The 26,009-nt window shown below is 38.2% G+C and overlaps 1 protein-coding gene across 8 annotated transcripts in view; it reads left to right on the top strand.

Annotated features, from left to right (window-relative positions):
- The window catches only part of ENPP2 (ectonucleotide pyrophosphatase/phosphodiesterase 2), a 70,100-nt gene extending 45,746 nt beyond the window's left edge, over nucleotides 1-24,354 (top strand). For 6 of the 8 annotated variants that reach the window (XM_019614229.2, XM_010709264.4, XM_010709259.4 and 3 more), the window contains 14 exons: nucleotides 3,223-3,334; nucleotides 4,728-4,853; nucleotides 7,000-7,031; nucleotides 7,821-7,948; nucleotides 9,467-9,554; nucleotides 9,705-9,792; nucleotides 10,629-10,801; nucleotides 11,076-11,127; nucleotides 13,466-13,602; nucleotides 14,025-14,160; nucleotides 15,250-15,327; nucleotides 17,704-17,836; nucleotides 18,430-18,586; nucleotides 23,744-24,354. In XM_019614229.2, coding sequence (XP_019469774.2) covers nucleotides 3,223-3,334; nucleotides 4,728-4,853; nucleotides 7,000-7,031; nucleotides 7,821-7,948; nucleotides 9,467-9,554; nucleotides 9,705-9,792; nucleotides 10,629-10,801; nucleotides 11,076-11,127; nucleotides 13,466-13,602; nucleotides 14,025-14,160; nucleotides 15,250-15,327; nucleotides 17,704-17,836; nucleotides 18,430-18,586; nucleotides 23,744-23,914 — 1,611 coding nt within the window. In that variant the 3' untranslated portion in view covers nucleotides 23,915-24,354. The remainder of the gene's footprint in view (nucleotides 1-3,222; nucleotides 3,335-4,727; nucleotides 4,854-6,999; nucleotides 7,032-7,820; nucleotides 7,949-9,466; nucleotides 9,555-9,704; nucleotides 9,793-10,628; nucleotides 10,802-11,075; nucleotides 11,128-13,465; nucleotides 13,603-14,024; nucleotides 14,161-15,249; nucleotides 15,328-17,703; nucleotides 17,837-18,429; nucleotides 18,587-23,743) is intronic. The other 2 variants (XM_010709261.4, XM_003205245.5) reach the window with 1 other exon arrangement.
- The last annotated feature ends 1,655 nt before the right edge of the window (nucleotides 24,355-26,009 follow it).

Raw genomic sequence — 26,009 nt, 5'->3', positions numbered from 1 at the left:
AGTACTAATGCTGTCAGCCCTCATTAACTCCCCAACTCTTGGGAGCCTGGTGACTATTTGAGACTCTATGTCTAGTTGCCCAGGTTCTGGAGACGTCTTGAAAACATGACTCATAAAATCTAAAAGGGAAAGAACTTGTGAAAGTTGTTTCAGAAACAATTACTTAAAAACTAGTTAGTGGCTTTGGAGTGCAAATGATTCTTGATAACGTGGTTTCTGAATGCAGTGTATTTGCAATGGAAATGGTGCCTAAGTCTGTTTTCACTGGGCAAATGTCAGATGGGAATTGCTTTATTAGGAAAAGATGGAAGAGAACAAAAAAGCATGTTCCTTATTATATTGTCTTTCTCCACCTGGTAGTAAGTAAACATGCTGTCAGGGGTGGGAGGCCACTTCAGTATTTCTTCCATTTCAGAATTTTAAGTAAACAATACAGAAACATAAACAAAATATTATATAAACCCAAATATTTCTGCTTTAGGCATCAAACAAGGACCTTGGCATGCTCCATTGTTTCCTAAAAAAGCTATAGGCTTCTTCTCAATAGCATTTTTGTGGATGTGTTTTTTAACTTGTTCTATGATTGAACTTAAAATAATTGTTTTGAGACTGATTCAGGAAGTGTGAAGGGGAAGACAGGGACACACAAAGCTTCAAGAACAGTTAATGCAGATCTACTTGAGAGGAGAACTTATAACTGCTGTGATGACACTGCTATTACTCATTAATTTACCTTCCCAAGTTTTAGCCATCTGGCACAAATCTGCAGTATTCCTACTGATGTGAGCACATATAGCTCTCCTTTTTCCTTCTTAGTTTCTCTTTCTGTGATTGAAAAGGTCATACAAGCTACTTATCCCTCTTCTTATCCTTACTGTGAGTTTATCACTATTATTTCAAGAAACAAAACAAAACAAAGCTTGTTACATGATGTTTCTCATCCAATCTGCAAATTCATCTTCTGGTGCTGATTGGTAAGGATAGAATACAGTACAGATCGGATTCTACCATTTAAAATAAACAGTGACATTTCTTCTTCCTCCTAATAAGGCTTCTTCTAAAGGAAAACTCAGGAGAAAATCCAACTTTGATCTGTATGATTCAGATCTCATACTCAGTGTTTTCGCAATAATACCAACTCTTTAGTATTTATATATCCATATATCTTGAAAGATTATATGCTTTCATACATCTTTGCAAAGCCCTGATATCAACATATTGAGTGAAGAAAGGTATATGCAAGACTTACTTGTTCACCAATAATTCTTTGGAAGTTGTGCCTGGGGAAAAACATGAGCTGCACTTCAGCACGAAAAAAACTAGCCTAAATATGCCACCTACAGCTTTACACTGCAGAGACTAGTTGAGGAGCAGCCTGAGTGTAGTAGACTAACAAAAGCTAACTGAACTTAAAAAATAGAGAGAATGCAGTGAGGTGAAGTCATACTACCAAGGACTGTTCTCGAGGCTACTCTGAACACAGTCAAAATAGTAAAAACAGAAAGGTGAGTTGTAGATTTCATTATTTTTATTTTTCTTCATGTGTGTCTTGTTTCTTTTAAAAATAGACATTTTCATTTATATTGACTTTTATACATTTTCAGAAATGTCACTGCAGACTTGCAGATGAAATTGGGAATTAGGGTAGTTAAACAAAATTACCATTAAGTTTGAATTCTTGAAATCTCTGGAAGCCTGCTGAAATCCACCTGGCTTTCCAGTTTCCCTAAATTAGCTTTGGATTCAGAATTTGGATTCAAAAATTGTATCTCCTTATATGATTGATGTTCTGCAAATAGAATTTCATAAAAAGCATGCTCTCAGTCATTGAAGAGTTGATAGTGAGAAAGGGCTGCTGCAAGAGGCATTTTTTTGCCATTTTTTCCTTTTATTTTCTGTTTTAACTTGAAACTGTCCCATGGTTTTAACAAAACCAGCTACTTAGTCTTTCCTGATTTCAAATATTTCAAAATATCACCTGTTACTTGGACATCTTACGTAGTTTATCAAAAATATTCCTCCTCTATCCTCCTGTTTTCCTCTCCCACAGGTCACTTCTTCATCTACTTACGGTGCCAACTGAGAGATGACATTTCCCATCTCATCTACACACTATCAGACTCGTTTAACATCCATCCCTTAATTCAAGCAGAGGGAGAATTTCTGAACTATTGCTTTCTGGGTTATACTAAACTGGTGTTTCTTCTCAGAAAATTCTGCCAAAATTTTGTTTTTTCTCATCCAAAATTTGTCAGCTTTCTGTTTTTTCATTGGAAGAATATTTTGTTCTGCGTATTTGTAGCAGCCAAATCAAACTGTCTGTATATGGTGACAAAATATGCTTTCTTATCAAAACGAGAGCAAAATCCGAATCTTCCGATTAAAATCTTACTTTAAAACATTTTCCTTCTCCGTTCTACCCAGTAGAAGTGTTTCATTTTCTTATAGCTAAAATCACAATGCTGTTAGTATGTTTTGGTGTTTTCTGTTTTCTTTCTTAAAGAAGGTTGAATTAAGAAATCACAATACCATATCTGTCTTCTGGGACATGCTGACACTTTTGGCAAAACTATCACTTGAAATTTTGGAAACTGTAGGCTTTGAAGATGAAGAATGCTCCCTCCAAGTTCCATGTGCTACTCAAGTGACTTGTCATCCTAGTATCAGATGTACTTTGAAGTGAACTTCACTAACTAATTTGAACAAATCTTAAATCCAGAGCTTCATGTCATGTTTTGACTAAACCATTCACATAAAATAGCCACTTACAAGGAGCTGTTTCTCTATAAAAAACAAAATGAAATTCACATGCATTTTTCTAATATTTTTACATCACTTTACAAAGGCATGTATGCCACTGGGAGGCCCAGGATCATCCATAAAGATCTTATGCTGTCCTGTGACAGCATCTCAACAGGGCTTTCTCATGTTGCAATAGATGTTTAATGCTTGATCTAGCAGTGGTTGGCAACACTGCCTGTGACAAAGGGGTTGGATCTTGATGATCTCTGAGGTCCCTTCCAACCCAAGCTATTGTATGATTCTATGATGAAAATGGAAATAGTACAGTAATTGTAGATGTAACAACTCAGCCAAGGTTTTGCCTCTTGACCTGGATGTTATCACATCAGAATTCTGCCAAAGGACCTTCACTTGTAGTAGAAGGAGGAACATTACAATGACAGTTAACTTTTTTTCTCTCCTTTCTACATATTTGTACAGATGATGGTAAATCCCCTGAGAGAGATTGACAAGACAGTAGGACAACTAATGGATGGACTGAAACAGCTGAAACTACATCGATGTGTCAATGTCATATTTGTTGGTGATCATGGTAAAATAAACAAATTCTTCATCAATGTATGAAAGCTTGCACAATGTAGCTGTACATATAATAGGTAGCTTAAATGAAAGTTCAATTCAAGTTACTTTTATGCTGATTTTTCCCCCCAGTAGCTTAAATACCAAACCACAGCCAGTCAGTGTAGACTGGTAACTCTATTTTCCCATTAATCGTCATTGGAAGACATTTCTCCTTCACATCAGAGATCTGGGTATTCTCCATTTAGAGTTTCTCAAAACGTGGCATTTTAAATATGACATCCAAGCACAACTCTCCTTGCATGTACTGGAACACCATAAAGTGCCTAAAAAAATCTTTTTGTAAGTTTTTGTAGTAGAAAACATTTTAATAGCATAGATCCCTTTTTTGTGAGGAGAGGAGTGGAGCAAGACATTTCTTGGCAATTAATGAAACAAGTTATTCTACTAGGAGAAAGCCTAATATCTGTAAGGAACTGTGTCCAGCTTCAATAGAAAATGTCATCAAAGTAGTGGAAGAAGGTAGAAAAACAGTCAAAAGTTATTTTCAGATCAAATGAAGAGTCACCAGAAAGCAAATATATTATTGGTAGAGTTTTTGTTTTGTTTTGTTTTGTTTTGTTTCTTAAGTCAGAAGAAACTTTGCAATGAGAATAAATCACAAAGCCAAAATGAAAATCGTATTAAGTGATAAATGTGACCATGTTTGAGAGAAACCTGCTTTTTCATACCATTTTAGCAATCCTACTGAAAGTCACAGATTAATCATGCATTTGTAAGGAAGTCTTTGTCTAGGAAAGTCACACAAGAACGGCTAAACGAGCAATAAAATGGAATATGCCTTCTTTCTGGCCTTGGGGAGAGAAGGTTAAGGGGCAGAAGAATTTCCAGGGGAGGTAATGTTGTGCTGTACTGACTGTGACTGGCAACACATTCCTCCCCACCACAAGCGACTGTAGGAGAGAATTGTTTATCTGTGGCTGACTTAGAACAGACCACCAACAGACAATACCTTTTGTGTACGACTTCTCTTAAAATCCTTTGTCTAAAAAAATTCAACAACCCCAAAGTAGTACATTAAACTAAAAACAGACTTTGATTTTTCCATGAGCTCAGTCTGAAGACGTGTCAGTGCACACATGGTGGATGTGGTGCCTGTTGCTCCAGTGTTCAGTGTTGAGACTGGTATTTCTCTTGTGCAGGCAAGTACTAAAAGCACTCTTAATTTGGTTTCTATCAGTGTCTGACATTGCAGCTAGATGACTGGAAAAACAAGAATAAGATTTGCCTCCCAAAGGAAAAGAATACATAGCCTGTTTGGTTGTTTTTGTTTTTTATTTTTCCTGTGCTTTTTGGAAAATGTGTTTATTCTCAAGCTGGTTTAAACTTGTATTTTCCTTCTGCAGGGATGGAAGACACTACTTGTGAAAGAACTGAATTTTTGAGCAACTATCTGACCAACGTGGAAGATATCATTCTGCTGCCTGGATCTTTAGGGAGAATTCGCCCTAGGTCTAGCAATAACCTAAAATGTAAGTTAACTGTACTTCTTATGTTCTGAGAACTAGACTCCATCCTTTCCTTGGGATGAAGTATTCCAAAGGGTGTATGTCTGCAGAATGTTGGTGGGACATTCAGAGTAGAGCTCACTAAAGATCAGCTGCATTTCCAATCTCTAGTTCACAGACCCTACAGTGTCAGAGCTGTGTCAAGTGGGTAACTGAAACGTTCTGGGTTAAAAATAATCTATTTTTGTAAGAACAATCTTGAGGGCAGTTTCAGACAGCAGCATACATGTCATTGTAAGTTTATTTATGCCCTTCTCTCTCTTAGTGAAAATGGGACTTGAGGGAGCTCAGTAATGCATGATTTGGATATAAGGAAAAAGTCTGATTTCTTTTTTGAGCTAATGGAGAAAGTGAATTACTAATTTTGAGTTCAACTTCATGCTTTTAGCATAAATGAGGAACAGAGCAGGTTGCTAAATAGCAACAGACTGGGGAACTGTAGAGCACGCATTCAGGCATTATAGTAATAATTAAACTTTGTGGGAAACTCACCCTGACTTGGTGTTCAAGGTTATCTAGTCTTCAACATACTCAAGAACCAATCAGGAATCCTCTGGTGAAACTTAACTCTGTGATTTCAGACAATACTATCCCAACTGTACGTCTGTTGCCCTGATTTCCCACCAGGGAAGCAGTGCCACAACAGGCCTTGAGCCAGCACCATGACCGCTCTGGTTCTGAGTACTGGGACAAACCTTGCTTTGCCAGCATTTTAAGTTGACAATCAGACAGTGAAACTTATAAATTAACCATAAGTATCTGTGCTGATGCAAACTGTGCTACAAGGATGATGACTTTTGGAAGAGGGAAAGATCAGATAAGTGGGACATCCTATTGATTCATCATAGCAGTGCACATATATGTAGGCTGAGGACAGATTTTACAAAACATTAGACTCTGAAGATGAAAGATTGCTAGAATGATAGCAGAAATGATAATAATGTGGTTAAACTTTTAGATACTGATTTATTTCATTAGAGACTTAATTTATCTGGGTATTTGTGCTCAGAATACAGGAATACAAAATGGATGTGCAAAAATTTGTTGGAAATAGTGTGTACATTTATGCAACGTGCTAGGAGAGCATAAGACTGAATTTCTACACTTCAGTCTACTAAAAATTTATATTTCAGTTCCTCTGAGAATATTTTTTTGAGGATCTTTCAATCTTTGAATTCCCAAATTGCTGAGCAAAGTTAGTTTTCTTTGGAGGATGAATAGCAATATCTTTCAAAAAGATCAACTAGACTGATCTCTGAGTCATACTTCAGGGTTTCCTGCAATACAGTTTTCCTCTTTTGGCCTCTGTCCACAGCTTCCTTGTTGGATATTTGCAATCACATGTAAATCATCTGTTTGAACACAGAACAAAGAAGAATATTTCTTGACTTTAGAACTGGAGTTCACCTCCAATAACTGCCAAATCACCCATTTTTTTAATTCCTTTTCTGCTGTCCTATTCCATAATACTGCATCAAGACCTGCAAGCACTCCTCTGCCATGGAAAAGCCTGTAGCTTGCTTTGGGATTTGGTGGAGCTCATTTGATGCTCAGCAACATCATGCTTTCAGCAGTGAAACAATAAGAGTTAAGCAAAAGATTTTCCCCTACAAAGAATTTGTCGTTACTTGTTTTTTTTTCTTTTTTTCTCAAGACTGAAGAAACTCTTAGTGAAGTACTAAGAGACAAAAAAACACAACATATTTGTCTTACTGTTTTTAAGGAAGCATATTATTGCATTCAAATGTGCTCTCAAAATCTTTCAGGAAGGATGATTTTGTATTTAAAGCAAACATAAGACTTGAAATTATATTTTCAGAAAATAGAGTAATTGTTCAGCTAAGAGTATTTCAAATCATAAAACAGTGAGCATAATTACCTGAGCAACTAAAATATCATTAAGTAAAGGATAAGAGGTTAAATTTAGTTCATATTCAGCATATCCCACCTGATGCATTCTTTTAGTAAATATCAGCCAACCTCTAGGAAGAATCCTTCTATAAGTATAAATTCTTACCTTGCGATATCTTCTGCAAATTTCTTATTTTTTTAATACTTTTCTCTTTCTCTTTGTTTTTTTTTTTTGTTTGTTTGTTTGTTTTCTTAACAGATGACCCTAAAGTGATTGTTGCCAACCTTACAGTAAGTATTTAGCACTGCTCACTTTGTGTCCTAATTTGGGCATTATTCAACATTCCCTGCTCAGTCTTTAGTAGGAATACCGGCCATTAACAGGACTAAAGTGTTAATGAAACAAAAGTGTACCCTTCATGGGTGCAGATTAATGTTTGTCATAAATTCCACCGTTTGCTGCTATAGTAGCTTTTATAACATTTTTGTGCAGCACAGAGACAGAACCTCCCTGACCGTCGTGACTCCCTGAATTGAGTCTATTTATCCGTTCCTTCAGAAATGGAAAATAATATTTTAGGATAAATATTTTACTAGCAATTTGAAGATGCCGAAAAGGCTCATTTGATAGACTTCAACCATAACCCAGCTCTTAATGGAAAAAAGTATTTTAAATAAAAACTAATTAAAAAAAAAAAAAGATTTGCAAACCAGACTGCTTTGAATATATCTGCAGACAAGATGTATTTTCAGCATTTATCTTTCCTCTGAAATTTAATCTTGGGTTTGGTTAGCTCACAGATGAAGAATTTTATTCTTAAGTAAGCATGACATTTTACACGATGCTTTCAAAAAGACTTCCATGAGAATGAAATTTTCCAAAAATCTTTTGATTACTCCATGTGCCCTGGTTTTACGTAAACGTTGCAAAGAAATGACTGAACCACGTACTCTAGATGTACACATTGTTTCCAAGACATCATCGATAATGCACTTAACAGCTTGATTTCTGTACTTCAGGGTTTCATGCGCCTCTAAGCTAATTGACAGCAGTGTCATCTGTAACCATTTATTTTACAGTGCAGGAAGCCAGACCAGCACTTTAAGCCATACTTGAAACATCACCTTCCTAAACGCTTGCACTATGCTTACAATAGACGAATTGAGGATGTCCATTTATTGGTCGATCGCAAGTGGCACGTAGCAAGGTAAACTTTGCTTTCAGCCTGGTGTCAGTGTGTTTTTCTTTCTGAGAAAACAAGACCTGGGACTATTTTGTCTCCAGTGTCCTGCTCCTGCCATCTGGGAACAGGAGCAGTTTTGAACTCCTGATGAGATTCTGAACATTAGGTTCAGGGTCCCAGTTTGGAAAAATCAGTTGTTGGATGAAAGAGAGAAACCCAGATTAGTTTTCTTTCCCAAACAACTGTGTTTTTCGACTAATTAGCCTATATATAGGAACTGATAAACTTTTTTAGTAAGGTGCAATTCCAACCAGGTAGTGGGGAATATGGGAGGAATGGAGAAGTTAGGGTACAAGAGGCTGGGTGGATGTACAGGGTAAATGGAAAGAAAATTGAGATATTTACATAGTGAATGTAAATTTGAGAATATGTGAAAGAGTAGTATAGGTTCATCACTAAAATGTCTGCATTGTATTTTGCTGCAAAACAAATCCACAGCTAAACAGGATGCTTTAGGTTAAAGCATATCCTTGTTTTGGCTTGGCCTTTGCCATTTGCCTCTGAATTTTCAGTTATAAAGCATGGTCAATTTTTAATAATCTTGGTTCAAAATGATGGAGCAAAACCACAGAGTGAGCAGAAGAGGAATTGCCTTGGCTTATGAGTTTCTGATTTAATGTATATTGTTTTCTTGCTTTGATCTTTTGCCACATATTGTATTACAGCAGGAGAACAACTGGGTCTTAATGCATAGAGCTGACTCAGTGGTTCTTGGAAGATGACAGAGATTTTAGCATATGTCATTCTGTTACGAGCTTTAAACTATGGTAATTTTCTTTACCTGTATAGCTGCCAGGCAAACACACAGTGTGTTGTAAGTGCCTTTTGACATCTGTGCATACCTTGCTGTGAATTATGCAAGGATCATTCTGCTGAAGCAGTGAATGAGAAAATCCAAATGCTTTCTTGCATAACTGCACTAGCCAGTTGGCCATTTGCCTTGTATAGTTTCTGTGGCTAGGGTTCATGTACATCTCAAAGAAGTAGACGGAATTTTAGGCCTATTGAAATTTATAGTTTTAAGAATTTTACTGGAATTGATGGGATTAGGCTGGAGGGCCCAAGTTTATTATTATTTTTTAATTAATTGAATCAACATATTTCCTTTATTTATTAATTATATGTTCTGATATCTTGTTCACCAGTGATCCATTTGTTAGTGTAATTAATTGTATACTCACAGCCAGAAAAATTATTGTTTTTGACCTGGTTGTTGTACTGAAAACTCTAGTAATTTACAAGGCATAAATCAAAATTTTGCAGGGCATAATTTTAATACACATGAATAAATGAACTTGTAGGATAATCCAGTCCACTGCATAGCTTGCTTATACATGGCCCTGACGAAACCAAATGCAAAAAAGTGCTCAGGAGCAAGCTGATAATTATATTTCTTCGGGTGCAATACTTATTTTTCCACATATTTTGTAAAATAGTATTCAGTCACAAGCTGAGAAAATAGCTAATACTTTTTCAATTTAGGAAAGCTGTGGACGTTTACAAGAAACCAACAGGAAAGTGTTTCTTCCATGGAGACCATGGCTATGACAACAAGATAAACAGCATGCAGGTAAGAGCAATGCAGTAATCTTTACAAAAGTGTTGTTAAGCCAGAAGATATTTGAGATCTCTAAAATGTAAATATTCACTGAAATAAACCCTATGATTTAAAGTTGTTCTTCTGTATTCTTCTCACTCTCTCTCTCTCTTTTTTTTTAAGACTGTCTTCATAGGTTATGGACCTACTTTCAAATACAAGACCAAAGTACCTCCCTTTGAAAACATTGAACTGTACAATGTCATGTGTGGTAAGCTACCTGCTTGAAGAATTGTAAGAGAAACATGCTGCTTTAACCACAAGGGTTTATTTATACACCTGTGGGCTCAGGCCCTGTCTCCCTCCCAGCATCCCTTCCCCAGTGTCTCCTTTCCAAACACTAACTGAGGGCACTTCTCAGGGGCCTGGGCTTGCTCTACTCTAGCAGCTTGCCAATAAGCTGTATTAACATAGTTGTGCTGCATGCTGCCTGGCACAGATCAAATATGCACCACTACATTGCATATTTGCACATACAGACCTCATTAGTCTAGGAAGGAGGCTTCTGTACCTCCATGTTTCAGGGAGCAGTTCAGGGGCATCAGTTAGCTTTCTATGGCATTTCCTAATATTATTACATTTCCTAAACTTTTACTGATGATACATTCTGATATTCTGTACAGTCTTTTATTTAATAATGATTTAACACAGGAATAAAACTTTCTAGCTGAATTTATAATTAACTTATTTACTCTTTTTTTTTTCAAACATGAAATATCAAAAAGGCAGTTATCCCATATGTACAAAGCAGGTCACTAATAACACTGTGTTGGATTGTAGGTTTGTATTGGAAACTGCAGTAGTTATAATAAAATGGTTTTCTGGTGTCTTCATGCAAATTAATCTTCTTTTCAAACAGTCTACCATGCTATTCAGGATTTGCAATTTTATGTTTTGGATTAGCATTTTTATTACATTAAAAGCATTCATTAGCATGGCATAGATATAAACAGTATTGCAAACAAATATCTTTGCTAAGTATATTTACTGCTAAACACATATGTTTCCAGTCTAACCATCATTAACTTTCCTTGGATGTTTTCATAGATCTGCTTGGATTAAAGCCTGCTCCCAATAATGGTACCCATGGAAGTTTGAATCACCTGCTAAGAGCCAATGTTTATAAACCAACTGTGCCAGATGAAGTTGCTAAGCCACTTTATCCTGTAGCTCTACCTTCTGCATCAGATTTTGATATAGGATGTACATGTGATGATAAGGTATGTGTTACTATCTGTTGATACTCCCACTGTTAGCCACAATTATCTAATAAGGTTTATAGCTATTATAGCTATTTTGAGAGTGTTTGATCTGCAGGAATTCCCCAGATCTTTCCTGTGAAATGTTCTCTGCTTCTGGAACAATTATTGCTTCTTGGAGAACAGGAAACAAAACAGTTGTCTTTGTTTTATAGTGTTAGTTTTGTTTTGCTAGATGCCTAGTACAACAAGATGCTCCAGTGGTCCTAATCTTGTTCTTTTTTCTATTCTTGAGAAGAACAAGTTGGATGAACTCAACAAGCGCTTTCATGTCAAGGGAACAGAAGGTAAGAGCTTGGTGCATCAGTTAAGAAAAGCTACTTCTGTTTTCTTTTGCAAGCTAGTTTGCATCACTGATACCAAACAAGTTCCTGTTTAATTTTAGTTAATGTAAAATGTAAATCAACTTTTCAAATAACTGTCAACAGACATATGTGATTTATGTGGGCAAGACTAACTGCTGCTCACATGATGAAGTGCACACTACCTTTTGCTGTGATCAGAACTGAAGAATCTCTCAAAGCGAGACAAGTTTTAGTTCTTTTTCATCACTTTTAGGAAGTTTAATCTCTCCTGTAGAAGCAGAGAAAGGAGGAAAAGAGAGAGTGCATGAAGCAGTGCTCTATTTAAGCACAAGAAATAGATGGGGTAAAAAACATAGACTACGTCTGCACACTGGTTTTCCAGCATTGATTGGGCGTAAGTTTCACCAGATCATCAGTGGATAGGACGGTGCAGCTTCTTTGACAACTCCTGATTGGCTTGTAATGCTTGTTTTTTAGAGTGCAGTTATCCACTGAACTTTCATCAAACAAGTACATAAGCAGTTCCTGGTTCAGGGATGCTCAGTGCAACTTTGTCCCTCACTACCAGAGTTTCTCTCAGGAGAAAGCATCTTCTGCTCTTCTGGATGGCTGCTCTTGTGCCCTTGATGCGGAACCAGATGTTCTTGCAGCTGTGTTGTCAGCTGTGTGTCAGGGCTGCTATCCAGGTTAAAAATGTAACAATAACAGTTGGCAGTGTCCCCCTCATCATAAGGATTTATATTTCATCTTCTCCATCATTTAGAAAATTCTAAATCTTTGAATTTAGCCTTAAGTTTAGACAGATTTAGACTGGAGATACTTCAGATAATCAGGTGACTGAGATTTCTTACAAAGCTGCTTTAGTTTTACTTCTGTGAGCAGGCAGTGCAGCCTATCCTTTAATTTCTACAGGTAAAATTGTTCATTTCTCTGTGAGTAAATTGCCTTTTTACAGCTTTCATCTTGCTAAACTGATTTTTACAATTAGTGGTGGGCTACTCCTGGCTGTAGCTATTTCAAGCATTAGAAAAGAAAAGAAAGAGGAAAAAAAAAAAAGCAGTTGTGCTCCTGGATATCTCAACATCTTTATTTTGTTTAGGTTTGGATACTTCTTCATTCCAGTAGTATAAAAAGAAGTATTTTTGTTGTATTTTAAGAAATAAGCATATGTATCTTTTTCAGTTACTTGTTTGTGAGCTATCAGTTACGTGGAACTGGGTAGGTTTCCCTTATGTGAACAACAAAAAGTTCTACTTTGTATAAGTTATTCTGTTATATTTTGTGACAGGCTACAGCATACATTCTTGGATCTTCCTGCATTTAGTTGGTAATTCACTTGTCCCATTTGGGGAACATTTACCTGAACATGATTGTTATTCATATGCAGCAGGAAGAATTCCTTCAGCTTCTCTTGAAGAAGGGAAGTTTGTCATCTTTGTCCTTACACAAGGTTTTTCCTACTTATTTTCTGCATCCTATAAAAATATCTTCTATTTGGACTCAAACACTAATAAAACATGCCCTTTTCTTTAAAGTTAAATGCCTATCTATGAACAGTGTTTAGGCTGGTTACCTCATTTCTGTGCTTTGATTTCCAAAAGCAAGCCAAACCTGTTTCCCAATTGGTTATCAAAATGAATGAATCATGAAGCACAGTGCAAGATTAGCCAGGAAATTTGTTTTTCCTCTATCTTGTTTAATTTTTGCTTACAAAAAAATAAGAAAAATTATCAGAGGTATCTAATGACAACTATAACATATCAGAACAGCAGAAGAAAAGCAAATTGTATAGAGTTGGAGGTGTTTTTGGTAGCCAAAGTTAGGAAAAGAGTTTTTTGTTTTGTTTTAATTTGATATTGCTGACAGAAAATAGCATGTAGGTCTTCAGAATATCATCTGTATCAGCCAAGAGAAAAAAAAAAATACTCTTTTATTGAGTAGACTCCTTTGCCTTCCTTTTGTGAAGGACTTAGTGTTTTACAGAAAACAGAGGAAGAAGAGAAAAACAGGAAAACTGAGACAGTGAGTGATAGGATGAGAGCAGATTTAAGGCAACAAAGTGATTTTCACTTACGTTTCAAATGTAGGCACAGAGATCCTTGTCTCCTGTGCTTGGAGAAACATATTATGACCCTAACAGTCTTTCAACTACAAAGAAAACTTGTAAGCTCAAAGTGAATTTTGAGCCTGGAAGTGGGATCCCAACCAAAACTATTGAAGAACATCAATTCCCTATGTTACAGGATATCCTTAGCAGTTTTTTTTTTCAACTTCAAGGTTTTGAGTGATAAATTTAAGTGTAATTTCTTCTCATCTGTAGAGAAGCATCTTCTGTATGGGCGCCCTGCAGTGCTGTACCGCACAAAGTACAATATCTTGCACCACCATGACTTTGAAAGTGGCTACAGTGAAACATTCCTGATGCCTCTCTGGACATCCTACACTATTTCCAAACAGGTTGGTGATGTCTTTTCCCTTGGAAATTGCTTTAAAAAATTATTGGAAAGTCTATTTGCTATGTGTATTTTTGAATTTGTAGAAGTCCCCTTTCCCAAGCAGATTTTCCGATCAGAAATTATCCCAAGTACCACTGAAAATAATACCATAGGAGAAAAGAATTTTTAAGGCAGATTGTTTGAATATTTCTTTTCCTGCTTTCATTTTAACTCTCAGCTTTTCTCAATGGGAATTTGTCTTCCCAATTTCTTTCAATCAGCTACTTCATTTGAATTTCAGCTGCCGGAAGGAGGGGCAGACTTGGTTGTAGAGCTGTGGTATGGATCACTGTACACAGTGTTTTACAATCTGTAGACTACAAGATGCCCTTCTCTTTTAGCTATAAGTGCTGGAATTACATTTCTTGTCACTGGTCAATGCAGGCAGAGGTATCCGGAGTCCCAGAGCACCTGGCCAGCTGTGTCAGGCCCGATCTGCGCATATCTCCAGGAAACAGCCAGAGCTGCTCAGCCTACAGAGGTGACAAGCAGCTCTCCTACGGCTTCCTCTTCCCTCCTCGTAAGTTCAGTAGCAAGTCTACAGAATTCAAGGATTTGAATGTCATTTATATGCATGATACTTCATTTCATTTTTAAAATAACAAGTAGTGGTTTTATAAATTTCTGTTTAACTACAGAAAACCTTAGGTATGAAAAAAACCCAAATGTAATGGGACTCAAGGGTTTTTTTTGAGATTGTTGAGAAAGAATATGGGTAGGAATCCTCCAATTTCCCAACTTCCTGGGGTGATGCCTTCCTTCACACTGAGGACCTGGTTCAGCACCAGCATCACATATGATGCCAGATGGGATGGATATATTATTCTTGCTGCATGTGCTCAGGACCAAGGGCTGAATGCCAGAAGTTGCCATCATGACTGTGACCTCTCACTTTCACAAGACTGGAGAGATACTCCAAACTGGTACTTAGCTTCAGGCACGAAAAAGATGAAGTGTACCACTTGAGTTAATAAAAACAAAGGTGAAGGCAGAGTTGCACAGACTGAAGCGCAAGATATAAGACAGTCTTCAAAAGCTGGCCTTTTAATGTCAATGGACATATACTGGCACATATAAGCTGGAAATCTATTTGATTCATAATTTTGACTTCAAACAACAGAAGAATAAATATATATAATGTGTAAGTCCATATTACATTGTTGCACAGTGTAAAAACAAAATAGAATTATACCATTTCCAGAAACAGTGCTAGAAAATCTCTGTTAACAAGTGTTCTGAGTTCTGGTGCAGTTATATTTGTTAAGCCTTGGAAAAAACTTGTAGATTTAGTAAATGTTCATGGGATACAACTTTGCTGTGTCACAGATATGAACTTCATTGCTCTGCCTTCCTTGTACAGTGGCTGAAAGAGTTTAGAATGGATTTCTGATGTAGAATTACTCATGCTGCAGGCTTGCTCAGAACTAGAAGATAATCCCACAGCCCTCTGCCTATAAATTGTGTGACTGTTTTATGAAAGCACACAGAGCAGCTGACTTCTGTTTTGATGACAATATTCCATTTGGTTACTCACTAAAACCACTTTTGAAAACACTTTTATATTCTTTTAATTCTGACATTTCATCTCATTATATTTTTCTTTTTTCAGAACTAAGTTCCTCTGCAGAAGCAAAGTATGATGCTTTTCTAATAACAAATATCATTCCAATGTATCCTGCTTTCAAAAGTAAGTGTTGTTTCTATGACTTTGTCTCTTTTTCCCAAGCTTGTAACATTTTTTTAAAATGTCTGTTGAACTGTAGAATGAATGAATGGGAGAAATTTAGAACATAAATCCAATTACCTCTAAGCAGCAGATAATATACATGGGAATCTTAGTTCAAGGCATAGGCTTTTTGTACCACAAGAAACATTAAAGTTTAGGGAGGATTTATTTTCCTTATTTCCTTTCCTTAGCCTTTCCTGGGCTAAGAGCACAGGCACAGTCAGTTCCTGTAGTTCAGCAGTTTTGCTGAAGTGTCAAAGTCAGTTTGTGCAAAACCATTCAGATTTTTTTGTTTGTAGCCCCAGTTTGTGCAGAATGTACTCAGGCAACATGTTTTTACTTCCCAACAGAAGTAGTCTGGGAGTGTGCACTTAGCATGTTGTAGTTCAGGGACAAGTGGCATCTGGATCACCTTTGATTTTTCTATCCCTACCCTTAGAGGTAGACCAAAAATTTTTATTACCTTTCAAGAAAAAGGAAAAATAAACCAATTTATGGAAAGTGAGAAATGACTTAAAACCAACTGAAACTTTCAGTGCTACAAGGATATAGTATTAAAGTTCCTTTTGTCTGAACATCACTTTTCTCTCGAGCGTTGCCAAGAGGTAGGAAAACCATCAAACTATTCTGGTGGCATTTTTTGGCTTGGCAGGAATTGGGAAGCCTTGAAAGAATCTCAAGAGCCTGTTCTTGTGAGATTTCCAATTCAGATTTTAGGCCAGGGAGGTTTGGATAAACATCAAAGACTATGGGAGGCTTTTTCTTTTTAGCCTAAGAAGAGTGCTTTTAACTGCAAAACCTCTGAGTAGGAACAAATGGTGATGTTTGCTGGAAAATTGAAGAAAGGCACACTTAACTGATTATAGAGAGCAAAATTATTGGGGATTTCCCACTCTAAAATCACTTCATAAAACTGCTTTTTATGCTAATGTTAGTCTATGTAAATTAGCTGAGATGTTCATCACAGGAGAACAACACACCACAAGCAGTGCTTTTTATCCCAGTGCCTCCAACTTCATCACAGCCGAGTGAAGGATCACCTGAGAACAAATGTTGTAACTTGTAGTACTCCTGGGGAATTATGAACTAAGACACATGTGCAGGTTGCAATGCAGAGCTCAGATCACTCATTACATGGAGCTGGCTTAAGCAGCTCCCACTTTAGTGGAGCTGCAGGATCATGCCCTGAGGCTGCAGCATTGGCATTGCTGTCTGTGTGACTGCAAGTGGAAAACCAATGTGGGAACTGATTCAGCTGCAAAAATCTTTCCTTTTGGGGCTATTTTTGTTGTTAAGGCTGATGCATCAAAGGAGTGAGCAGCTGGAGGAGTGGGACTGCCAAGTGGTTACTGCAGCTGAGGTTCTTGTTAGACCAGCTTGTGGGTGCCTCTGCACCAGCCTGAGCATGGAGTTTGGCAAAACACACTAGGGAAGGAGTTCCTGAGTCTGGTGCTGCTGTCAGTGCTGGGGAACCATGAGATAAGCAGTCCGAGCTGGCAAGGCAAAAGTTAACTTTATACAAGTTAGAGCTGTTTTGCTTGCACGCACTTCTGTTAGTGTTAAAATGAAAAGGGAAAAAAAGAAGGAAAACAATTATGCAACTGGAGATCCCAGTGTGTTCCTCAGTGAGTCTCTGTAAACAACTTGTTAAGATTCAGAAGGTTGTAGTGGGAGAAAGTGTCATGCTTTTCACAAAAATCATGGTTAAAATTCTCTACTAGGTAAAACTCTGCCTTAATGAGATGCTTAGTTAAAATAGGCCATCCTAGGCTGCACCTGATTTAGAAGTTGGACTTTTGGCATTCAAGGAATATTTATGAGAAATAATATGACCTTTGTATTTCCCTGACTTTTAAAATATTTGGGCTTTGTTTTTAATCATGGTACTATTTCCTTTTGTGAATTAAAAAAGAAAAAAAAAAAAAAGGAAAAACCAACATACCCAGTAACTAGATAAGGAGGACAAAGGAAATGTTTACAGGGACATCAAAAGTGTGTGAATAGCTGCTTCTGCTGGCGGTGAAGGAACAGTAAACTCTCTGTGCAATGTCTAGGGCAATGCCAGGCTTAGGATGGTACCATGCATTTCCTTTATTGCTAGTTGGGGAAAAAAATTTCAAGAGAGAACAAAGAATTCTGAATAGGCTTTATTGACTGAAACAGAATGAACTTGCAGTATAAACCTGTAAAGCTTAGTCTTTGATTTCCTCTCCTATTGTCTGAATGATGCCCACTGGATTTTTATCTTCATGCAAGAAAAATTTATTTATAATCTTGACATGTCTTAATATGTTTATCCAAATTTTAGTTTTTTGGTTTTTTTTTTCTCCCCCATAGAGGTATGGAACTATTTCCAAAGGGTTTTAGTGAAGAGATATGCCACTGAACGAAATGGAGTCAATGTTATAAGTGGACCAATCTTTGACTATGACTATGATGGTTTACATGACACACCTGAAAAGATCAAACAGTAAGAATTTGTATTTAAATTGGTTTGCTGCTGTTTCTTTTAGTGATAACTTTATCTCAAACAATTTATTGTTTGCACTTCATTTGATTTTGGGAAAGAAATGAATTTCATGGCTCTGTCCAAAACAGTTCAACGAGACTGAATGACCTTATGGGTAAGACAGGGGAAAAATTAAGGGAATGGCAACTCACCATGTAACTCTTCACTTTGAGTCCTTCAGATGAAGCTGATTTATATTCCAAATAACGTTTTTGCTAAAGCTGTCTGGAAGCTTAGAGTTGCAACTGGGTACCAGAGCACACCATACTGCTATTGAGTTAGACACTCTAAGCTTCTGTTAATTCTGTAAAACATGCTCTCTGTTTCCCTGAACTGAAGAAACCTTTCAGCATTGGCATGTGGCGTTTCTATGGCACAGTATCAAAACATGAGATAACTGAAATGCTCATTTTCAAATAGAGCTTGTGAATCAAACACATCTTAACAACTACATGCATCCTCACACGTAAGGAAGGGAAGACCACATTGTCTGTGTAATTCTTCTTCCAAATGGATTAGATCTTTGTGGGTAAATGTTTGCTTTACTTCCCCAGGTTTGTGGAAGGCAGTGCCATCCCTGTTCCTACTCATTACTATGCCATCATAACCAGCTGTTTAGATTTCACTCAGCCAGCCGACAAGTGTGATGGACCACTCTCTGTTCTCTCGTACATCCTTCCACACCGGCCTGACAATGATGAGAGCTGCAATGTAAGTTCTGCTGCCTGATGGTAAATGTTCCCTGGGATATTCCCAGGGAAGATGCTAGTTAGCTGTTAGATGATCTTAAATGAAAGTACAGAGTATTGACTCTATTAAGAGTCACGTTCAACTCATTAGACAGGAATACTCTTCTATGAAAAATGGGGGTAACAGAGAAAATGTGGAACTATTACGGCACCTAAAATTGTCTGGAAGAACTAAAATACATTAGGTTGGCTGTAAACAGTGTGTGGGCTTCTACGCTTTGGCAGACACTGTCAGAGTAACCTCAGGCTGAAAAAGACTGTGTGAGTAGATGTTCTGTGCTGGCAGCCAGCCTAATGTTTTTATGGAGGTCTGTTTCCATATGCAGGTACAATATAATCTGTCTGCTCTTGCAGTCTGGATGCATCAGACGGCACGTTTACATCCAACCCACACAGCGTTAAACTGTATGCTAAAACCTGCTGAAGGTAGAGCTGCCAGCAGCTCTTGCTGGTTCCAGATCATGTCTCAATTCAAGGGAAAAATTTAGATTCTCTTTACCAGAGATCAAAGATGATGAGCCACCCTCCTCATTCCTTTTCTATTTTCCTTTTGGATGAAAAATGCGGTAGTGTAGGAACCTTGGTGAAGTACAAAGGCTTCAGTTTGCTCAGAGCTGCAGAAAGCAGCACAAATGCCCTATAGCTGATGGTGTGGCAGGAGAGCTGTTAGGGTCCCCATGAGCTCCAGCACTCTGCAAGGACAGCAGTCCTCCCAGGCAGCTGTATTTAGACTTGTCCTTCCGCCTGAACTTGTTCTCCCATTACACAGCTGTGTGGATTCCTGCACACAGACGCTTCACTATAGGCTGCCAGGAGTCTGTTTCCTGAATGAACGCATTAATGTTATGAATTTTGTATTGGCACAAAAAAAGTTAAGACTCCTATTCCAGCTACAAGCAGAAATAGTAATTTCAACTCTGTACACAATTCACCTGGAACACTGTTTCTTTCTCATTCATCAAACATCGCCTACTTTCAGGTCACTCTTTTTGAAACCACGCTTTTGGAGCAGTACTCCTCTCTTGAGCAGGTCTGGATTCCCTCCATTTAGACTCTTAACTGTTTTGGGCAGAGATGTCTTCTATCAGAAGACTTGGAAAGTCTTCAGGGTATTTCACTGTGTTTTTATTCCAACCAGCCTACATCTGAATGAAGGCCTAGTTGGGGATCTGCAAGTTACTATCTGGCATTTATCTGTCCTTGTATTTCTGCCTGTACGTGATTTTTTTCTTCCTTCTATTGTGTGTCATTGTGCTTTTAAAATCCTGAAATCTTTTTTATGAATGGCTTGCAATAATTTTTACTCTTTGATTTCTTACATTCCAACCCAAGCGTCTTTTCTCTGTTGGTCATGCTACTTATGGTATATGTATTTAGAGTTCTTAGTGTGACTTCAGTTCTGCTATACGAGCTCATTAGCAGCTATTGCTCTACGCTTGACATAATAAAAAAGCACTTGAAAAATATATCAAGAACTGTAGTTCTTGAGAGAAAGTACAGGCAAAATTTTGCTATTCCAATACAGTCTTTGTCTTACTTTTGCACTTGATATTTCATCTCATGTATTCAAAGAAGTGACTGTATAAAACCTCACATAGTTCATAGTTGAAATACTTGGGATAATATAAGAATTTTCCCCTAGCCTCTCCATAGCTTCCTTTTCAGATGTAAAGAAATATTATCTTTCCTCAGCTCTGCTCTTGTCACACACACTTTCTCTCTCCTCACACAGCCGTTGGAGAACACCACTACTCTTCTCATTAGAATTTGTTCCATTTCCAAACTGTGTTTATTCATGGTGAGGTTATACCCATTTATTCTTATGTCAACATTTTTCTATGGCTTAAATAGCCCTTCAGTGGTCTTCTTTGGGATTTATCCGTGCTGATGATTTACGATGATTCTCAAAGCATATACTTTTCTCTGTTCATGGGCAACCAGGATCTTTTATGCTCTTCTTGTAAGAGAGGAAGAGCATTTTAGTAGCCTTCCGATGTATCTATTCCTGTCTGATTTTTTTTCTGGAACACGAATGAGATAAAGTATTCCAGCTTATCCCTCAAAATGGAAATGGTTTTCTTTCCATTTCACATGATTCCTCTGGTACTATCTAGGATTTGCTCCTTCTATAACTGCATTATAAAGGTGGCTCACAATATCACATAATAAACGAGCACTCCCACAACCTTTCCTTCTATTTGCTGTTTCACCTGAAAATATCCCAGTTTAGCAGAAATTTTTATTGTCAACACGTGTAACCAACTTTCATACTATACTAGGGACTCCCTCATCTGCATCCTGCAGTATGGTATTCCAGTCTTCCTCTGCACTGACAAGAGCTCCCAGTTGCTTTAAGTAGCAAACTAATGACCTTGGCACAAAAAGCATGTATGAAAATACTAAATAAAAATCCTTTCCAAAACCAAAGCTGGAGGAACTACTAGAAACTTCCTCTAGTACACAGTTCCTTTTTCTGCAGTGACTCTAAATTTCTTTTTTAACAAGAAAGTTCCTCACCCACCTGTATAACTCTGGTCATCTTGAGCTTTCCAGCCAACAATACAATATTTGAGAGATGGGTAATACAGAAGTTCTTTTTCGTAGAATATCTGATATCTGGATTTTTGCTTAGTTTCCTATTTTATTGCTTTTTTCTATTCACCTTCATATTCTCGATAGTTATTTTTTACTTCTAAGACGCACTGTACTGCTGAAGTGAGACTAACAAGCAAAGATGGAGAAAAACATCATTTTCAATGTACACTTCATTTCCACAACAGTATATATTCATTTCCACAACCATGCTAACTGATCACTGTGCTTAAAATCCTTGCTGCTTGAGGTGAGATTCTGTGGGCCAGTTATGGAATGGAAAAATTAGTGTGGACCAGTTGACCAATCTTCTAGGCTCATGGAAATGCTGTGTCACTGAACGTGGTTTGAAACAAACCCAACAGTCCTGTGAGCTCTGTCCAGAGCAGATTTGCTGTTCAGAAGAAGGCTTAAAGACAAGACAAATGATGCAGTGATTGCATTTAGCCTCATTGAGGCCTGTCTGCAGACAAGCAATGTGACTGGCTGAACAGGGCTCTTCTATTCCCGTGGCTGCATGCTGCCATGTGGTGTTCCTGGACCATGGCACCCCAAATGGAGGAGAAAGAGCAAGGCATATTTCTTTCTTTTCCATCTTAGTAAGGATCTTTATTTCATGCTCCATTCATGGTTTTGGGCCGTGCTACCAGCGTGGAGAGGAAAGTGGGTTTGGAACTGAAAAGCTTAAAAAAGATGAGCAAATGTCATTTGTTGACAAATGGACATTTGCTTTAGAGCATCTGGTTGTGACTTAACTATTACTTTGTGTTCTCTCTGTGAAAACCATCAAGCTCGCCCTCCTGGGCTTTACAGAGTGACCCATAAACTGGTCTGTGGGACATCTTCTGTTTTGGGTAGGCTCTGGCATGACTGTAACTTCATGTGAGGGTGTGTTTTGGAGGGAGACATCCTCTGAGGCCGTCAGAGGCTCACTTGGAACAAGCCCAGAAAGACAAATTTTATCAGCTAGATTTCTAGGTCATGTACATGAGCCTCAACCTGAGCCTCAACCCCTCTGTCCCTAATGCACGTCCCCAGATGTACCAGCCTGCAAGGACAGAGGGGGAAAAGTCCTATTTGCCCTGTTCTTTTTCCAGGTCTGTTCCTCACCATGTCCCCAGGGGTGCTTGGAACATGACACTGGACTGATTCAACACACTCAGTCTGTAACTGCAGGGTTTTGCAAGGCAGGTTTTTCTGATTTTTGTAGTGAGATAAATTAGGTTGTGGATGGCTGCAACATATGCTGGATCTGGTACAAGGTGTGCAGCAGGGAGCTGATGTGGTGACTGCCTGTGTCTCTTGGAGCAGTTCCCTAAGGGAGATTACACCCACGCAGTCCAACTCCATCACTCTGGCAGCAGCACCTTCCTGATTCTTTTTCATAGTGGCAAACATCTAGTGAAAGGTTTTTTTGTTTGTTTGGTTGGCTTTTGGGGCTCTTTTTTGTATTTTTTTTCCTATCTGTGAATAGTATACATGTTTTAATAGCAGTGTTTTACAGCTACCAATAAAAGGTGTAGTCCCAATTGTGTAAGAAATCAAAGAGGTCAACAAAAAGTAAAGTGGAAAGATTAAAATAATATGTGTTAATTGAATCACAGAATCATAGAATGGCCTGGGTTGAAAAGGACCACAGTGATTATCTACTTTCAACCCCCTGCTGTGTGCAGAGTCACCAACCACCAGACCAGGCTGCCCAGAGCCACATCCAGCCTGGCCTTGAATGCCTCCAGGGATGGGGCATCCACAACCTCCTTGGGCAACCTGTTGCAGTGTGTCACCACCCTCTGTATGAAAAACTTCCTCCTAATATCTAACCTAAACCTCCCCTGTCTCAGTTTAAGACCATTCCCCCTTGTCCTATACTATCAAGCTCATAAACAGCTGTTCCCCTTCCTATTTATACGCTTCCTTCAAGTACTGGAAGGCCACAATGAGGTCTCCCCAGAGCCTTCACTTCTCCAAGCTAAACAAGCCCAGTTCCCTCAACCTTTCCTCATAGGAGAGGTGCTCCAGCCCTCAGATCATCTTAGTGGCCCTCCTCTGGACCCGTTCAAAGAGCTCCACGTCCTTTATGTTCTAATTCTCCTTCCCCAGGCCTGGATGCAGTACTGCAGATGGGGCCTCACAAGAGCTGAGTAGAGGGGGACAATCACCTTCCTCTCCCTGCTGGCCACCCCTTTTTTAATGCAGCCCAGAACACAGTTGGCCTGGCTCCCAGTTGAGTTGCAAATCAGATGAGAATAATGTTTAAAAGCAGGGCACATGTGCCAGCATTTGTGTTTTGGTGATACTGAACAAGTGATTGATATGGAGCTCTTTCTGTGACAAATTTTTTTTATATGGTGACCAATGAATTTTCTAAAGGTATATGCCTGTTCTGAAATACCTACAACATGGGATCAGCTTTTCCAGGTGACTATGGTCCTTGCTAATTGTCCTAATGTCTGGAAAAGCTACCTTTACTTTCGGAGTTAACTTTAGATGTGAAAAGTTATAAACCTTTTTCTTTTTTTCATTTCAGAGCCTGGAAGATGAATCAAAGTGGGTTGAAGATCTTCTTAAGATGCACACTGCACGGGTGCGGGACATCGAACAGCTCACAAGCTTGGACTTCTTCCGAAAGACCAGTCGCAGCTACACAGAAATCCTCTCCCTAAAGACATACCTGCATACATTTGAAAGTGAAATTTAGCTTTCTAACCTTGCTCAGTGCATTCTTTTATCAACTGGTGTATATTTTTATATTGTTTTTATATTTATTAATTTGAAACCAGGACATTAAAAATATTAGTATTTTAATCTTGTATCAAATCTTAAATATTAAACCCTTGTGTCATTTGTTTTGTTTCTCTAATGTTTAATATAGGTATGCCTCTTGGTTTATTTAGTAGCGCTTGTAATACTGCAGCTTATGTCCTTACACCAAGCTTTTATCTGGTGCTGTAGAATTTGATACGTGAATCAAGGAAATATTAATTTCCCATCTCCTTTACCACACCTTTAGTCCTGTACTGTGTATCAAAATACTGAACATGTAAAATTGCATTCATTTACTGTTGACTATGTGACAGACATATTTAAACCCTATAGACAAATAGCATCTTAAATATAATAAACCACACATTCAGTTTTTTTAATGTCTTTTGGTTTCCTTTCACAGGGACTTTCAGAGGGACTTGGTAGCAGCTGAATGCTGCTACATCTTTCATATTCAGCCTTCTCAAGAGCTTAGGTTTTCTGGTAAGACGGATGACAGGGGCTCAGATGTCCTGCCCTGGGGCTTAGCAGTGAGACTGTATAACGGCACCTGCAGTAGTAACTGCTGGTTAGGTTTTGCTGCAGTGGCAGAACTGGGAGAGGAGGTAGGCTGGTATCATAACTTCACCAGGAGTACCCTGCACTTGGGGCCAATTGGCCCTGCTCTGGAGCTCGTGGCGAGGACATGAGCTGATAGTATCTGCTGTTACCCGTAAGGCTGCATCACATCCCTTCTCCCCCAGTGCTGCTCTGGGCTGGTTCTTGGGTATATCTGCTCCACTGCCTTTTGCTTTGACTTTGAGGGAAGCTGCAATAATGCAGATGTTGAAGGAGATAACATTGTCAAAAATCCAGCAATGGGTTTTTAACCAGGAGGAGAAGAAAGTCTGATTTCCTATCTCACTCTAATGGTCGTAATGTGCAGCTTTCTCCTAAGCTGAGACTGAGTCCAAGTCCTAATGCCAACCCTCATTCTCAGAGGAACTTCCTTGGCCTGATTGCGCATATGTAACTTCTGTTAATGTGAACACCATACAGTGCATGTGATTTACAACCATCAGGTGATCAAGCAGGCCAAGTCTCTGTTGGCTATTTCTGTGCAGTCAGACTCATAATCCTGACAAGCCCCTGCACATGACACTGGTGGCACAATCCCAAAGCAGTGCAAGAAACACTTGCATATTGATTTCTAGATAATAGCCTGATTTGGCTTCAATTGTTTTTTATGCAAGGCACATAGTAGGGAGCATTAATAAAGACTCGCAATAATGTTAGTGTACTAGAACGTGTGAAAGATCAATTATTGTGTAGAATACCTGTTGAGGAATTTGGAAAAGCAATGAAGGCTGAAGCAAGTGCTAGCTCTGTTGCAAAGCCATCTTTGGGGGTTTCAGAGTTCCCTCTCTGCTCCAAAGTGATTTACATCTGTTTTCTCTTTGAGGGCTGCAAATGTAGGTGGGAAGAAGTGGGAAGCATCTTGGCCATGTACACAGATGAATAGTCAGTTCTCCTAAGTAAAGTTAATCTGCCACAATTTTTGCAATTTACATCCTTGTAGCATCCATCTAAAAGACAGTGGTAAACTGGAATTAATCATGTTAACACTGATGATCATCGTAATGATTTGATTCCTCTTACCAGTAGACAGTTTTATTATTTCAGGTGACAAATTCTGTTTAAATCAGAAGTGCACGAAATACGAGAGCTTTAAAATCCCCCCAAAATGTTAGGATGGAAATTCTGATATGAAGCATGGGGAAACATCCTATCCTTGCAACTTAAAAGTTGTCTCTTGTGGTTGTCTGGTAGCAAAGAAATATTTTTCTGTGAGCTTTTGGCAGGCTTCTTGCCATCATAAACTTTACATTCTTATGTCTGATACAAAGAGTATTTCCTCTGGATTTAAAACAGTCTTCAGTTAAGACTTAATTTCTCCAATTCCGACTTTAGCAATAATGTAAGTACTGGTTCATAAACTAAACCAAAGACCACCACTACTATGTTGCTTTGACATTCATCAGTTGCTTTTT

Source organism: Meleagris gallopavo, chromosome 3 (assembly GCF_905368555.1).
Source record: "Meleagris gallopavo chromosome 3, MGAL_WU_HG_1.1, whole genome shotgun sequence".
Taxonomy (NCBI): Eukaryota; Metazoa; Chordata; class Aves; order Galliformes; family Phasianidae; genus Meleagris; species Meleagris gallopavo.
The sequence above is the reverse complement of the archived record's forward strand: the minus strand, read 5'-3'. Positions and strand labels throughout refer to the sequence as shown.